The sequence below is a fragment of the Brassica napus genome, chromosome A5 (genome assembly GCF_020379485.1).
Source record: "Brassica napus cultivar Da-Ae chromosome A5, Da-Ae, whole genome shotgun sequence".
Lineage (NCBI taxonomy): Eukaryota > Viridiplantae > Streptophyta > Magnoliopsida > Brassicales > Brassicaceae > Brassica > Brassica napus.
In genome coordinates, this window is record NC_063438.1 from 21,550,605 (window position 1) to 21,566,287 (window position 15,683).

At 38.5% G+C, this 15,683-nt stretch overlaps 2 protein-coding genes across 3 annotated transcripts; both read right to left on the minus strand.

Annotated features, from left to right (window-relative positions):
• Positions 1–993: 993 nt before the first annotated feature.
• On the minus strand, positions 994–9,211 carry LOC106451902 (autophagy-related protein 2). Of its 2 annotated transcripts, none has more exons than XM_048778932.1 (15): positions 8,821–9,211; positions 7,725–8,704; positions 7,407–7,555; positions 7,004–7,152; positions 3,895–6,924; positions 3,691–3,803; positions 3,275–3,464; positions 2,894–3,007; positions 2,708–2,815; positions 2,451–2,583; positions 1,953–2,149; positions 1,671–1,867; positions 1,505–1,593; positions 1,359–1,401; positions 994–1,256 (listed from the first exon to the last, which is right to left on the minus strand). In XM_048778932.1, the coding sequence occupies exons 1-13, from the start codon at positions 9,013–9,015 to the stop codon at positions 1,512–1,514; spliced, it is 5,637 nt and encodes a 1,878-aa protein (XP_048634889.1). In that variant the 5' UTR covers positions 9,016–9,211; the 3' UTR covers positions 994–1,256; positions 1,359–1,401; positions 1,505–1,511. The 2 variants fall into 2 exon arrangements, with proteins under 2 accessions (XP_048634889.1, XP_048634888.1); XM_048778931.1 differs by having other exon boundaries at positions 994–1,238; positions 8,821–9,210.
• A 514-nt stretch (positions 9,212–9,725) lies between these two features.
• Positions 9,726–14,433, minus strand: LOC125575170 (plastid division protein CDP1, chloroplastic-like). Its single transcript, XM_048778933.1, has 12 exons — positions 13,996–14,433; positions 13,764–13,877; positions 13,538–13,675; positions 13,202–13,306; positions 12,984–13,106; positions 12,440–12,808; positions 12,245–12,340; positions 11,998–12,114; positions 11,508–11,573; positions 10,698–11,426; positions 10,123–10,316; positions 9,726–10,047 (listed from the first exon to the last, which is right to left on the minus strand). Exons 1-12 carry the CDS (start codon positions 14,275–14,277, stop codon positions 9,963–9,965), a joined length of 2,418 nt encoding a protein of 805 aa, XP_048634890.1. The 5' UTR covers positions 14,278–14,433; the 3' UTR covers positions 9,726–9,962.
• Between the last annotated feature and the right edge of the window lie 1,250 nt (positions 14,434–15,683).

A 15,683-nucleotide genomic window follows, 5' to 3' on the forward strand; every position in this document is an offset into this window, starting at 1 on the left:
TGATTTCTAAATACATCTTCAAATCTTCTGTTGTTGAATATAGAATTTGTGTATAGTTATTAAAAATCACTTGAAATCTTCTGTCATTCAAACAGTAATTTGTAAAACCTAAATCAAATCTACTGTTATTCAAAACAATTTTTTTTTCAAGAGTTTGTTAAAAAAGGAATTTCAGAAGACTTTACACTTGTTTTTTTACTTAAAAATAGGTATAGCCAAATCTCACCTCTACATATGTTATTTGATGAGATTTTTGAAAAGAAAAGAACTCGTACGTTTAGAAAACTGCAAAAATATTCCAGATTTTTTATATTCAATTTTTCTTCTTTTCTCTGATATCAATTGTTCGTACGTCTCAGTTTCACTGTTTCTAACGTTCTGTTATCATGTGCTGCTGATTTTGATTGAGTAAGTATGCTTTGAGTTGTATATGATATGACATAAGCTTGTTCGTATTAGCATTCGACCAAAACAATGATCTGAGAAATTGGTGACTGTGAACGATATCAATACGTTTTTGTGTGATAAAGTATGGTTTGAGATGTAAAAGATATGAACGCAAGCTTGTTCGTATGTATGTTTGTGCATTTTATATAATATAACTTATGCTTGTTTTCTTGGTTAGCATAATCTGTATATTCTTATTGGAAAATGTGGAGAAATCAATTTTTTGACCTTCTGTGTTGAATCTGGAATTCGTGGATTTAAAGCTTATAAATCCCAATAATTGTAAAATCCACCAAAGCATTCTACAATCATTAGTTCAATACACCTTTATTAATTTATTTTTAAGTTGGTGTAAAAAAAACTAGAAGGTCATCTAGACTGAAACGAAATAAGTACTGAATTCTGTGAATTCTGTTTAGGGGACCATGTTTGACCACGTTTCCAAAACAATCATCTAGACGTCTGATTCAGTCAAGCCACAGTCGCTGTTATCTTATTTAATTAATTAATTTAAATCTTGAAAACAGAAAATTACGAAAAAGAAACTGTCAGAAAATAAATTTCTTTTGGACAATAATATACATAGAAAACACTACACTTTCACTCATTTGGCAAACCTTGTGGGGAGGGGTATATATATATATTTACAATGGTGCAAGATCGAACTTTGTTTATGTACAGAGACAAACTGAATGATTCTATAACTTTTTTACCAAAATTATCCCATCTCTATGAGTTTTGGAGGGGAAAAAGAATGGTTCTGCACTTCACTCTATTCAAAACCTATACACCTGCAAGAAAATGAAACACTGCTGAAATTATCGAACCAAAAAAGTCCATACAATTAGCAAATTGTTTATTTTCGAGGTCTATAGGAATTGAGAACACCTAAACCGGTTTAGTGTACTTACATGCTATATGTAGAAGGGACCTGACACCAACATGGATAATAATCTGTAGCAAACATATTAGAAACACGAGCAGTAAATGTTTCTCAATCCGCTAGATGAATATTACCGCAACTGCAATAACAATCTAAGAATGGCCTAAAATTTACCTTGGCTTTATCTATGTTGGTCTTGTTTCCTTTGCTTATCTGGTCCTAAGTACTTCTCCATTGATTCCTTTTTATGTTCAGGATCAAGACTGAAAAATCCCCAAAGACTCTTTAGTACTCTGTAAAATAACATTTGTTTCACAAAAAGAGTTGAATATAAACAGACCTATTTCTGATGCCAACAAGAGCGCTATGTACCGCCCTAACACAAGCTGAAGCAGGTGCTATAGCAGCTGTTGGAACTCCCTGAACAACTGTTACAAATGTTGATCCAGCTCCGTCTCCACGTTGATACTTTTTTAAAGGTGTGCGGACTAATGCAGAAGCCGTCTTGCCTATTCCATCACCGATGTTCTCGCATGCCTATAAATGTAAACATCTGATTCAGAAGCGGAAGAGGGATCATTTGAGCAGAAACTCAAGACATGTACTAATCTTTTACACTCACCTGACGCATGCCTTGCTTAGCGTTTCTAGGCTGGTTATGTCTAACATTCGTCTTCGTTTTGCCTTGGTGCTGTGGCGATGATGGTGCACTTGCTAATATATATTCTGCTCTCAACAAAATATCATGAGCCCCGGCTGCCAAGTGAACACCAAGTCCAACGGCTTCCAGTGAGATGCTTCTGAGAAACGCAATAGTACCTGATAATTGATAATTTCAGATCAGTCACACGTACCATAGTAAACACACAAAGTCGAAATTCCTGGATGAACCAAACACATAAGGTTGAAGTTATTTATTAGGGCTAGTAGTAATAATTATTAACCCTTGTTCTAGTGGAGTGAGATTGGCACAATAAACCATTTATGACCAGTTCCACTTTTGCAAGTGGTCTTTTAACAGTTAAAACCATATATGATAACACAAAGAGCACCATAGATAGCTTACTTTCAGGTAATAGAAAAGTAAAGGGAAAACAAGGACTTTAATTTCACGCCTTACCTCTTTGGACTCCCTTTACTAGCCTTCGATCTTTTCTGTAACTTTGAACAGGTGAAGAGACCAGCTTCGTAGCAGCAGCATAAAGAGCAGAAAGTGATCTTACTGTTGGGATACCCTTCAACAGTTGATGAATCTAAAAATACAGTTACAGAACATTAAAAAGCTTGTTAGCCTTTCTGTTTTTTCTCTTTGTGAACGGAAACCTTGCGAGTCTGAACCCATAAAACGGATGATTATTAATGCTATGAGAAATGAACCTGATTTTGAGATATATCTTCCAACCACTCTCCCACTACAGTCTCGCATACATTACCCCAGCCGTAGATTCCAGCAGCATGCACATGTTTGAGCTTTAGTTCAATACCCTACATATGTTCCTCTATGAGTAAACGAAGCTGAAAAAAAAAGTTTGAATACACAAGCTGAAAATTTGTGTTCCTTACCTTCCAGGGAACAAGGTTCACTAGCTCTGCATATTTCCCTCCAGTTAGTGCTGCTAGATCAACATGATGTGGACTGTAGTCAACTCGAACAGTAACAGGCCATATGTCGAATTTCTGCAAGTAAATTTCCCTAGTCAGATCATTTTAACAAAATCAACCTCATAGAAACATATTTCCTCAGAAAATGAAAACACAAATATATCTTTACTTTAGCTGAGAGACAACATAAGTTTATTTTTGGAGACATTAACATGATTAGTATCGAGCATGAAAACACACCCTATCCCTATACATATTTTATACACGTCCTAGAAAGGTAATGCGTGAATATTTCTCCTCTACCATCATATTGGCTTACAGGAAGAAAGAAACTTTATTAACCTGAAAATATGGAAGAAGCGCTTCTTCTATGATATTATGTCCGTTAACAGAAACCGACAACGCTGAACCACCTGAGTCTCCGACGGAAACTACAGGCTTTTCTAGGTTGTTAGCTCCAAAAAAGCCGATGAGAAAATCCAGTTGACTTTGATGAAGATGCAACAGTATAGGGAGTAAAGCAACACGTAACCTGGCAGGAAGCAGTTGAGGAGTTAAACGAAATAAAGGGTTCACATAGGCGGTCACTAGTATTTAAGCCATAAATAGAAGGTCCATATAAGTTGTAATGTAACACCAAAATCTATTTAAGGGAAAAAGATCCAAGTAGCAGAAATAACGTAGTTCAAGTTTACTAAGACTTGGACATAAAAAGGTAAGAATAACACCGTCGAATAATAATAATAAAAAAAGCATACCGGTTTTCCTCAAGTGGCGTGTCAGGGTCAGGTCTGACAGCTTTTAATTCCAACTTGATTGCATTTGCAGACGAATCTCTTGGGTGATCTTTTGAGTTGTAATATCCAAGCACCTATGAATCATGACAACAAGTTCAATTATCTACTCAGTTACTTTTAGTATAACCAATCTTATGACATTTAAAGGTGAAAAATATCAATTACCAATCTCCACGGTGCATCTTTGCTTCTATCATAAAGATAAAAATCTTGGACCATGAGGCATAGCTTAGAAGTGCATGTTCCACCAATTGGGAAGGTATCATATAGGCACTGCACCCCAGATAGTTCCAGCTCAAGGCAAGAACTTGTATCCCGGCCCACTATACTTTTATGAACTTCACTTTTCTTTCCAGAATCATGCCAATCAGAGCCAGAGTAAATCCTCCATTTGATGTCGATGTTTTTCAGAATTACGCGTCCATTAGCTGTTACTGTAGAATGAGACGTCAGGCCAAAAGATGAAAACTCTCCATCCAGCATATGTTCCTCATGATCTTCCTCAGTTGCTTCTGACACATGGTCTTCTAAAATTCTTATGGAAGTGTCATCATACCACCCAGAGTTTCCTCTACTCAAATCAGTCTCAAGAAACACTTGTCTCCCAGATGAATCCCCTTCTTGAGGTACCTCTGACAAGGGATGGAACTCAGAAAAACAATAGTCTTCAATAATTTCAGGTAGGCCATCTCTTTCAAGGAATATTTGGCTGCTTTCTGGTTTCAATCTGGACGATGACTCACCAATGAACTGATTAGAAGGTGGTTCCTCAGGAGTAGCAGGTACCCAGTTAGGTGCATGCCCATAAGGGGACATAAAGTTATTCTGAGATTCGAAAGAGTCGGACTGACTACTAGGATTGACATCAAATTGGAAAGCATCTTCATTTATTTCGCCCATCAAACCAATGATTCCTGTTTCAGTTTCGGAGCCAAATCTTAGGTTTTTAATTTCTCCACTTGAACCAGAGCTACTGAGTGTATCGCTGATGTCAAAACCATTCCTAGCATTCGCTTGCTGAATGTTGTCCCATCGAGTCTGCAAGTGCACAGCTGATTCCTCCAAATCAGGAGCAAACAACTGTTGGAGCTGCGTGGCCAAGCGAATCAAACCGGAGGTTGTGTCACTGCAAGTTTCAATTAATAAGTGAGATTTTGAACACTCTAACTCCCAGAGAAGACCACTTTCAGAGTTTGTCCTTAGAGTTGCTTCAATTAGCGCTTCGGTAGCAACTTTAACATAGCCAGTCTTATGAAGATTCGCTGAACTGTACGTTCCATCAAGTCTTCTAAGGTCTAAATCCAAGGACAGAAGAAGCCCAAGATCTTGAATCCTGATTCTGTAGTCATTTCTTATGGAATCAACCAGACTTGTCTTCGAAAGGCTAAAAGAAGATGCCGCTACCAGACAGGCCACCCACGGATCACTTGATTGATGTAAATGATCTGTATTCTCGTGGTGGGGCTCATAGCTTATACCAACATCAACCAAATTAAGAGTAAACGCGGAGCTACTAGATGAGCTGGACTTTCTCTCTTCAGAATTTGTTTCAACTTGAGAAGTGAAAAAAGAAGAAGCCACATCTATCCAATCCAGGCGTCCTCCTACGGCAGAAATCGTACAGCCCCTGACAGATATTGCTAAATAATCGTAGCAGATCCCAGGTTCATGTAAGTGCAGAATATCTAAGCCAGCCAACCTTGACGATAATGCATTTGAACCTCCTCCATTACCCCGCTTGATGGCAGAGTTGCTACACGAGATTAATTGCAACTCTTGATCATGTAGACCAGTGACAGAGCCCCATAGGGTGCCTTCCCCATGGGCTAACCAAAATAAATCAGCACCAGAGATACTGCCAAGATTTGAGACAGACATAAGATTTAATTTCTGAACGTTCAGGTTTAACTGAATCCATGATCCTGGAAGCTCAATCTGAAGTTGATTTTTAATGTCCATTCGAGGTTCTGGCCTAACGAAGATGTCAACAGAATCACATTCCACAACCAGAGACGCTTGACACACAACAGATTCCTCTATTTTCTTAAAGGCACGTTCCTCTTGTTTCTCACTTGTATTGGCTACCATACGTGATAGCCAATTTTTTGCCTGATCTATGAGATTACATAACTTGCTGTATTGCCAACTATCTAACCGGATGGTAAGTGGAAGCAAATGAACGTAGAGGCAGAATGAAGAAGCCAAAAATATCTCTTTCCTGGTTTGAGAGTAGATGTCTTCTTGATCTTTGGCAGTAGCAACAGCAGCAAACTCAAGGCCGTTCCTCCTAGATTTATCTGTTTGAATAGATTCTTCCTGCGTAGCCAGCATCTTAGCTCTCTCCACTAACCAAGGGCTAATGATAGTTTCATCTTGCCAAAACATACCAATAGTTGAAAGTTGGTGACTAGTTCTATTGTTGGCAAGTAAAATACTATATGCAGAGAATTCACCCCCTGATTCAGAATCTTTATGGTCAGAAGTGACCATATAAATGCTAACATCTCCAACACTGAAGCATATGGAGCGAGCAGCCGATGTAAAGTACTTCTCCCCTGGACTTCCTTCCTTACGCCTTTCCTTGTCAGAAGGTAGAGAGGAAGATAAGTCGACTACAATAAAATGTTCGCCAAGCGAGCTACAAAACCCTTCTGAAATGGGGAAGCACAAAATCGCTCGAGCATTCCCGATTGACACGCTACCTCGCAATCTTTCTGATTTAGAAGAGGATGCAACCTGATTCCTTTCATGACTAGTTACGGGGATAGATTCTGACACATCGTTGAAGAGATTTACCAACATTTCTACTGAATGAAGGTTCAACCAGAGTGTGGTAGGTGGCAAACTCAGCGAGAATGAGTTTGGTCCTCTAAGGTTGGCTTTGGATAATTGGAAATTGACAGTAAACTGAAATCCACTCCCCCCTGCAGCTATAACTAACAATGTCTTGACTGCAGAACCCTTGTTACGAAAGAGGAAGCCATCAGAAACTATCTCGCTTGATTTTTCGGAAGCAGCATTCATATCAGACCAGGCAGAGGGAGGAAGTGTACTCTGAACTTTGGCTTGTAAATCCTTAATCAAACCACTCTGATATTCAGAATTACCGGTGCCAACAACATTTCCAGCTTGATAATAATCAGCAATCTCCACGCTGTTCACTTCTGCTTCTAACCTCATATTCTGAGGGGATACCTGTTGAATTATCGAATGTTTTAAGTAACTTGCACAGATACTAATGAGGGGAGGAAACACAGTTCATCAAAGTAATTACCTGAAAAGACACAGAAATATCTCTGAGTTCTGCGCCTAAGTAGTGAATCCCCGTGGAAACATCCTTCCAAACGTTTTCATCTTGGAAAAACAGTACCACCGAAACTCCAGCAAAGGATACCTTACAACTAGTTTCAACGTGCTTCTGTTCTGCATATTGATGAGAATAGTTGCACATGAAGAAGAACTGATTAGTAGAGTACAAAGCATATGAACAGGAAACGATGCAGGCCTATATAAATAAAAGCTACAGATATTGCAGAGAGTTTATTACATGCATATGTAAATCAAAGCTTGATGGCATGGAAAGAATAAACAGAAAAAGAAACTAAGATTATAATATGATTACCAAAAACCGTTTCAGAAAGATCACATTTAAACATAATTCAGGAAAAGAATATTACCAGAAGGAAGAAGAAAAGACCCAGAAGCAAGGCTAGATGCCGCATTGATAGCTGTGAAGACAGAGGATGTCCAATTCCACATTCCTTGGCTTCCAAAAGCTGATTGGTAACTCCGCATTGCATCAAAACATTCAAAGAACTGGTCCACACTGTAGGGAACAAGAAGATATAACACGGTTAAGAGAGCTCATTTAAAAAACAAACTAAAGATATAATCGTGTCCAGATTGTGACAAAAGATGAAGATACAAGTCAAGCAAAGGATGCAATATCTTTGAAAGACTGTGAAAATCAAAATGCTAGAGACATCGTTTTATACCTTGCACCAATATCTACTTCTCCATCCTCTTCTTTCTTACTGAAGGAAGACGGAAACCAATCTGATATAAACTGTAACTCAGGTGTAATATCCGGCTCGCCTTCTTGTCCACCCGACAAGGATGACGTAGCTGGAGGCGTTACCATTACATTAGTAGGTACCGCAGGTGAACCCAAGGATGAATCAGAATGCGAAACTGAGGGACAACAGTCTGATCCGAAACTACTGAAATTCTTCCACAACCGCAAGAACCATCCAATTGTAGAAGGTTGAAACCGCACTTCAACAGGATCAATAGAAATATCAGCATCCACTTTGCGAATGTCTAAGGAACCATTCTTCCAAGGTATACTCAAATTCACACTCCCTGAAAAGCCACCTCCTTCGCCTGTCATGATCACATCATTTGACATGTCGCCATCATCATCATCATCATCACCACCCATATGTAAAAGCTCTACAGCTGCTCCTTGAAACTTCACACAGTTTCTCAGTCGATTAATACCGAGGAAACTATCAGGGGAAACTTCACTAGTCGAAACTCTCTCCTCTGAAATGCCACACTCTATCTCCGCCATTCTAAGCACCAATTTTGGCCGTGGACCACCAGCTTTATTCCGTTCTTCGCCAAAATCAGGATCAAACGCTATGATCAAATTCCTAACTTTGACATGAAAGCTCGTAAGAAACCATTTAACTATCTTCGCAACAGTCTTAACTCCTTCATGGACATCAACAGAGGCAGACTTAGCAGCGTTCACCAACATCTCACTCTCATGAGTTCCTAGTCCAATACGTGAATCATCCCTAGCAGAAGAGGAGATGCTGGGCTCATTTGAAGAAGATGAAGTACTCTCCAAACGTGGTGCAAGAACAAGCTCGACCTCGTCGAGCTCAACTTGACAACCATTAGTTTTCCAAGGCATCTTAACTAACAAAGAACCAATCGAACCTTCCTTTATGAGCAGCGGAGCATCAAACTGGAATCAAACACCAAAACAATCAAAAAGTTTTAAACTTTGATGAATCTATAAGTTTAACGACAAGTGAAACTGCCATCAATTCGATAACTTAGAGCATCAATTGAGAGATAAACCTTGTCATTGAAATAGTCAACGTTGATAGCGAGATCGGAGAGCTGGATTGTGCCATCCCTAAGCTGGATATCGAGCTGATCGAGGTCGATATCGCCGAGTATGAATTTACCGAGTTTCTTCTTCAATAAGAATTTGACGACCCTCTTCACGGCCCACCTTGAGAAAGCAGCCTCCGCGAAGTTCCATGGAAACATCGTGTTCCCCCCCCCCCCTGCCGATCAGAGAATAGATTCGAAGAGGAGTCTAATTTTGGGATTTTATGGAAATTTAGGGTTTTTCGAGTTCGCGGGGGAATTGGAGGAGGATGATGATGATGAGGGAGAAAGTTGGTGATTGCGGAGAGAGAGAGAGAGAGAGAGAGAGAGAGAGAGAGAGAGAGAGAGAGAATCGAAAGCAAAAGTGAGTCACGGTTTTGGATTTGCCGTGTCGGGAACCTCTTTCCCTGTCTCTCTCCCTATCTAGAAATTTTATATAATTATCTAGTCAAACTACATAAAAAATATATTTATCAATATATAATTATTTATTACATAAAATTTTACACTAAACATCAATAAATTTTCCTTATATTTATATCGAGTTAATAATAATTTTTTCCCACTTTAAACCAAAAAGAACTTAGCGATAACTACATCTATATATACAACCACGATTTTTCATATTTTTTATACGTATCACGAATTTGAATTTATTACCAGAATTCATGATAATATTATTTAGTAACTTTGAAATCTCAAAGTCTAAACAGTGCATGTTTAAGCACCAAGCACGATGTAATACGTTAACTGGTCATGACTCATGAGTTTCATAAATACTTCTTTTAGTCCTACGTAATTTACAATTAGATTCTGTATTTTTTTTTAGCTTTTTAAATGAACTTGGTGAGGTGACACGCTTTACAGAAAATTCCAAAGGGTGGCTATCCACAAACACATCATCCAAATCAAAGAATCTACAAAGACACTTCCGAGTTTGGATTACTAAGGAATAAGAAACAAACCTTTAAAGATTTTCCTACATAGTTAGCTAAACCAGAACAAAGGCTAGAAGGAACTCGTGTTCCTATAGTTTGATGCTACAACTTTAGTTAGATCAAACATCATTCTGCGATATACTGTGCTTTGTTTCTAGGAAGATCGTATCATTTCTGTATTTGGATATCGCTTTGGCAGAATCTCCACGATCCATCTTCTTGCTTCTTCAGAGTATAGCGGATCTTGTAAGTGCTACACAAAATATACGAAACGCAAGCATCAGCGAAAATACGCACTCAGACCAAAAGTGAAGCAAATGTTTTTTACCTGTAATATTTTGCGTTTTTGGGCTGAGACTCGTCAACTAGTTCTGCTGCTTCCTCTAGAAAGGCCTCAATCTCGGCAGTCTCACCAGCAATACTACCATCTGTGGATATGTGCGCTTGCAAAATCTCAAGATTAAGCAAAACGAATCTCCAATAACAAGATTTAGCTTTTGCTGTTTGCGCCAACGTTTGCCACTGCAAAGTCCACATTACCCGAAATAAGAACAAATGAGCATACCCTGACAGACATTTGCAACGTAGACTCTGATGAATCTTTACGTTAGAAAAGGTTAAAAATAATGATCCAAAACTTGCCCTAGTGGCCAAGCAAGCTCTTTCTAACCTAGAGGTCAAGGTTCAATCTCCGGTCTATGCAGCACTGTTTTTGTTTCATCCCAGTCTTACTACGTGTTCAAAATGTAATGTAACTTAACGGTAAAATATCAATTTTCTAGATCTTATTCTGGACCTAGTCGAACTATTGATTGATTTGTACTCAACGATTGACGTTTAACCAGATCACTGAAACTAAATCAATTAAGCACAGAAACAGATTAAATGTGGAGAATCAGTGACCTGGATAAGCATGGCTTCGTCAAGGACTTCAGGAAGGCTATAAACTTGATGTGTAGGTCCAAGAGCTTCAGCTTTAATATTTTCCCACTGTCTCACAAGCTCTTCGGCGTCTTCTGTAAGCATTGGTCTTTTGTGAACTTCCGAGGTGGGATGAGACAACGTAGCCGATAGACCAGAGCTTTTTAGATACAAGGCATCCGAATGTTCCCCATGATGCCTCTTCAACATGTCCAAGAGTGTTTTGATGTTGCCCACGACACCCTTTCTGTTCACAGAAGCAAGGTTTCTTCTGAAATTCCCAGAATCTGATTCCAAGTGCGGCTTTGCAGAACCCCATGTAGGCAGGCTCTGTAATCTACCAGACCTAATGCCTGTTAGCTTTAGAGAGAAGAACACGGTACAACCTAATAAAGCAGCAACAGATACCCTTTGGATCAAACTGCTCTGAGAGAGCCAACCATTCCATATTTTATTTTGCTGTAAACCAAGGTTCCTTTTCAGTTGAACCGATGGCCTACTGGCACCGCTTTCATCAATATTCTTTGTTGATGCTACTGGGCTCTGCAGATTTGTTGGTGCCAATTGCTCGACAGCTGTATAAATATGTTGTGATGAGTTCATGAACTGCATAGAGGAAATCGGTCTTTGGTTCGTCTTGTGATTAATAATTGGCGGTGACCCCATTTTCTTGTTCACTGGATATTTTTTTTCAGCCCGGAAAAAGTTGGCCTGCATAAATTGTACGTATAAATATGCTTCTGCTTAAATATAGAACTGGTTTACAGAATCATTCAGTGATCTGGTTCTTACCAAAGATGGCGAACAACCCCTTGTGTCTGGAAAGTTGGCAAGCACTGAATCCTTTAGCCACGCTTCCTGGTTAATTTTATTAGGTAGTACGTAAAAGGTCAATATCAACTTTTATTAAAGAAAATTACAGCTAAACACGATATAGATATACAAAAGCGTATGCAAATATAGCAAAAAGTTAAACTGAATGAATCAATCAAAGGAATTACCCATGATCTCTTTTTCATAAAAAAAGCTTATGTCAACTAAATGGAAACTGAAGGCAGCCATACGCAATGCTGTTAAAGCAGATTCTATGAATTTTACTACTGCACACTCCACATCTCTATTTTCATTGTTTCAGTCAATGCTTGGGACATAGCACAATTCATATTTCATTAAGTTGATCATGCCATTTATATCAGGGAGAACCATCAGCCAGGGAATAATTACGTCCGCACTCCTAGCAACATACAGACACAAAATTCTCGGTAAAAGACATCAGGTTTACCAACGATGGTGTTGCAGAAGTAGTTCTCAACTCTTTCCCCAAGATCGAATTACGAACCGCAGAGTCTGAATTTGAATCCAGCTGCTTAAGTTTTTCAAGGGCTTCAGCCTCGGAACCCTGTGTTATCCAACATGTAGGTCAAGTAGTACTTAATTAAATGTACAAGACATGAATCTTGCGGAGCAGGTAATTTAAGTAAATTTGAAGTGCTTAAGATGCAACGACACATTGGAAAGGGAAAAAGTACCTGGTTTAGAAGAAATGAGCAAAAAGCTTCCTCAAATTTCAGATCAACACCTTCTGATGCTATTAGACATTCGCATATAGATTTTGCTTTATTAATCTACACAAACATACTGAATGTTATACTTTATAAACGAACAGACTAGAAAAATGAACCAATTAGTTAAAATTTATCAAACGACAGAAAAGAGTTACATACCTTATCAGTTTGCTTGACTGAAAATCCAACAGCGATATGAGCAACCAACACCAAGTAGAAACAATTAAAATCAATTACTACTCTTTGATTATGTGATTCAAGTGATTTTTTATTTTTCCGTGTAATGGCCAAGGTATCCCATGGAAGGAGATCAACAATCTCTGTGGCCAGTAGCCTGCTAATTGCCTGGGTCAAAAAGCATGGCCAGTCTTGAATTTGACAGGAAGCTTCAACATCAAGGCCTTGTCTCAGAAGTTCACGTAGCGCTGCAACTGCACCTCGTCTCCTCTCCGCATTTTCCGGCAAGGGAGGTAGGCCCAGTAGATCTAATGTGCATGGTGCTGCAAGCTCCTCCAAGGACTCTTCTATCTACAATTTTCAACTTAAATCACTTAAAAATGGTGGTAGATTTTCTTTTTAGATAATACGAGCGAGCTTACATATGAAGCTCCTTATCATTACTAGATAAGGCATGCTAAGCAAGTGACAGAACTAAAGGTAAACACAAGAAGCCTAATCAGCCCTGATGCAAGGCAGCTATTACCTGAGATAACAATGCAAGTTTCCCAAGAGTAACTTTACTCTTCAGAAAAGACTGAGCACGAGCAAGAGCTTCAAATCCTTGAGAGACTTTGTTCGCCTCGAAGGCATCCTTGGCGACCGCGCACTTCATGGAAAAAAAACCCAACCATAACATAAAAGAAAAGCAGAAAGTTAGTGAAAACTGGTAACTAGTTTCCATCCCTGGTTTACTGATCTTACCTCAGAAAGTGCCATAGCCAAAAATATATCATGAATATATGGCTTTGAATCAAGGTGCCTGAGAACAGACCGGCCAATATCCAGCACAAGTTTTTCTTCTCCAACCTGAAGCATAGTAGCTCACATCACCGGTTTATCTCCTATCCAAAATCCTTTATATCTTAAGCTCAACAAGGCACAAAACTTGAGAGGGAAATCATCAAAATCCCTCTTAAATCTCGTAGCAAAAAGTTTAAATTTGCATTTAAACGAGGTAAGGTACCGATAGAAATGAAAAAAACAATGCAGAAAGATAGAGGTACAAGACATCTGCAGGGACATAATCAGTAGTAATACCTCTTGAAGAAGGCAGAGAGCAGCAGGCAACCAAGCCCATGGGATTCTAAGAGGAGATTTAGGAGTAATATTTTCTTTAAGGTTACCAGCATACTCTGGTTCAAAAAGAAGTTTATCCCTAACATCCATGAGAAGATCCTGCACATTACAATGTATTGGGAGACGAAAGCTGTCATACGCTATGAAGCAAGTGAAAGAGAATCAAACTCTTTGTAGTGACTTAAACCTGGCGAGCTGCAGCAGCTTCCATTGTATATCCTTCTTCAGCATCAGCTTTCTTCAAATTCAACACCGACTTAACGACCTCGTCCTTCTCAGCTTTTTCAGAAACTCCGATAAGCTACAAGATTCAATTCCATTGACAGCAGCAAAATTAACTTAGCCAAATCAATAGTTTCTCACCACTGACTAACACGAACTAGAATTCCACTTAACCTAAGTAATGATTTCGATAATACCTGGTAACAAGTAACCGGGATTTCGATTGTGGATGTAGATGCAGCGAGCGAAGAGGTACGAGACGGAGCATTATCGACGACATGTGCACCACCACCACCAGCATTCAATCTCCTCCGCCGCGAAGAGAAACTAAAACCGTCGAATTCTCCGGGATCAGAACGCGCGACGAGAAAACATGAGATCTGAACCTCGGGAGGATGTAGGATGATGCTGGTGCCGCGATTAGAAATTCCGCGGAGCAGAGAAGAAGGGAGAACTGGAAACGTGTAGAGCACTGGCATTGCTGAACCGCAGCTTCGGAGGACGACTGACTCCTAGAAGAAGAAGAAGAGTGAAGGTAGAATCATGGTATGGGTTTACTCAGAAAATTGACATTGGTTTTGATTGCTGATTCCTTTCGTCTCGTAACGATAAGGCGACCCGCTGAACCAAGCAGAGGCTTCAGTGTGACACATGACGTGACCACGCCTCTTGGAATTTTGACATGGGCCTTTTAGACTTCTTACTGGCTTAACCTTCGGCCCATATTTAAAATGGGGAGGTCAAACACAGAAACTTTAGCTAAATCAACCAAAGTAGCTTCGTGATTTAGGTTTCTAGATTTAATTTACAAACTATATTTTAAAAGCGTGGGATTTGTTTCTTTTTAAATAAAATTTCATCAAATTTTGTTAATTATAAGATTATGTATACGTTGATGACAAAAAAATAATAATAATAAGATTATGTATTTTTATATAAGATATTCTAATCTATTTCCAATTTGAGCAATTGGCGCTAAAATACATAAAATACATCAATAACATCAAATTTTGCAAATGTTGAAAAATGGCCAAAAACATGTTAAAGCCCAAACTGTTTAGAGATAAAATGACCTTACTAACTCTATTAATCATTTAAACAAATTGGAAAAACAGTATAAGTTCTTAGGTGATGGTTTTCAAAATATTTTTATTTTATTCTCTTTCCATCGCGATCATCTTCTCTTTCTTTTTTTTTCCCAGATTTTTCTTCGTCACTCTCCAATAAATCCAATGTTTCTTATGAGTTTCTTTTTCTATTTGAGATTTGACATATTTTTAATGTTGTAGAATCACATAAAATCCACAAGATAAATAGTGAATTTGGTTCAAACATTGTTTTATTGAGCTTACTAGGTGAGTTGGATTTGGTTCATAAATTGTTTAACTGAGTTAACTCAATAAAACGTACAGACTCATTATGTAATTGGAAGTTTCAGCTAAAATTTTACTTGTTCTAGTAAACATAATATGGGTTTGTTAACAAATCAAAACACAGATAATTGAAATTGTTGGCCGGATAAAAGTTCACATTAACTATGTGATCAGATTCACAGTCCACCCTATGCAATTCATATATTTCTTTATGTAATGTATACAAATTATCCAGTTATCTTTAATGATCGTGGGTTATTTAAGTTAGTGGCCGACTAACATAAATAATTATCCGGTTATTGTTATTGTTAGTTGGATTTTTCAATCAATAATCGATAAGGAGTTCTAGCCTTCTCGCTAAAATGAGGAGAAATGGCAGTAACTCTATAGATCTTCTTCTTAGTGTTGGATTGAAGACAATGGGTGTTTCTCCCCGTAATATGCACACTAACCCTTTGTGGTAGCTCATACTGCCATATTTAGCTCCTTTATCGGAGGAAGAGGTCGTAGCA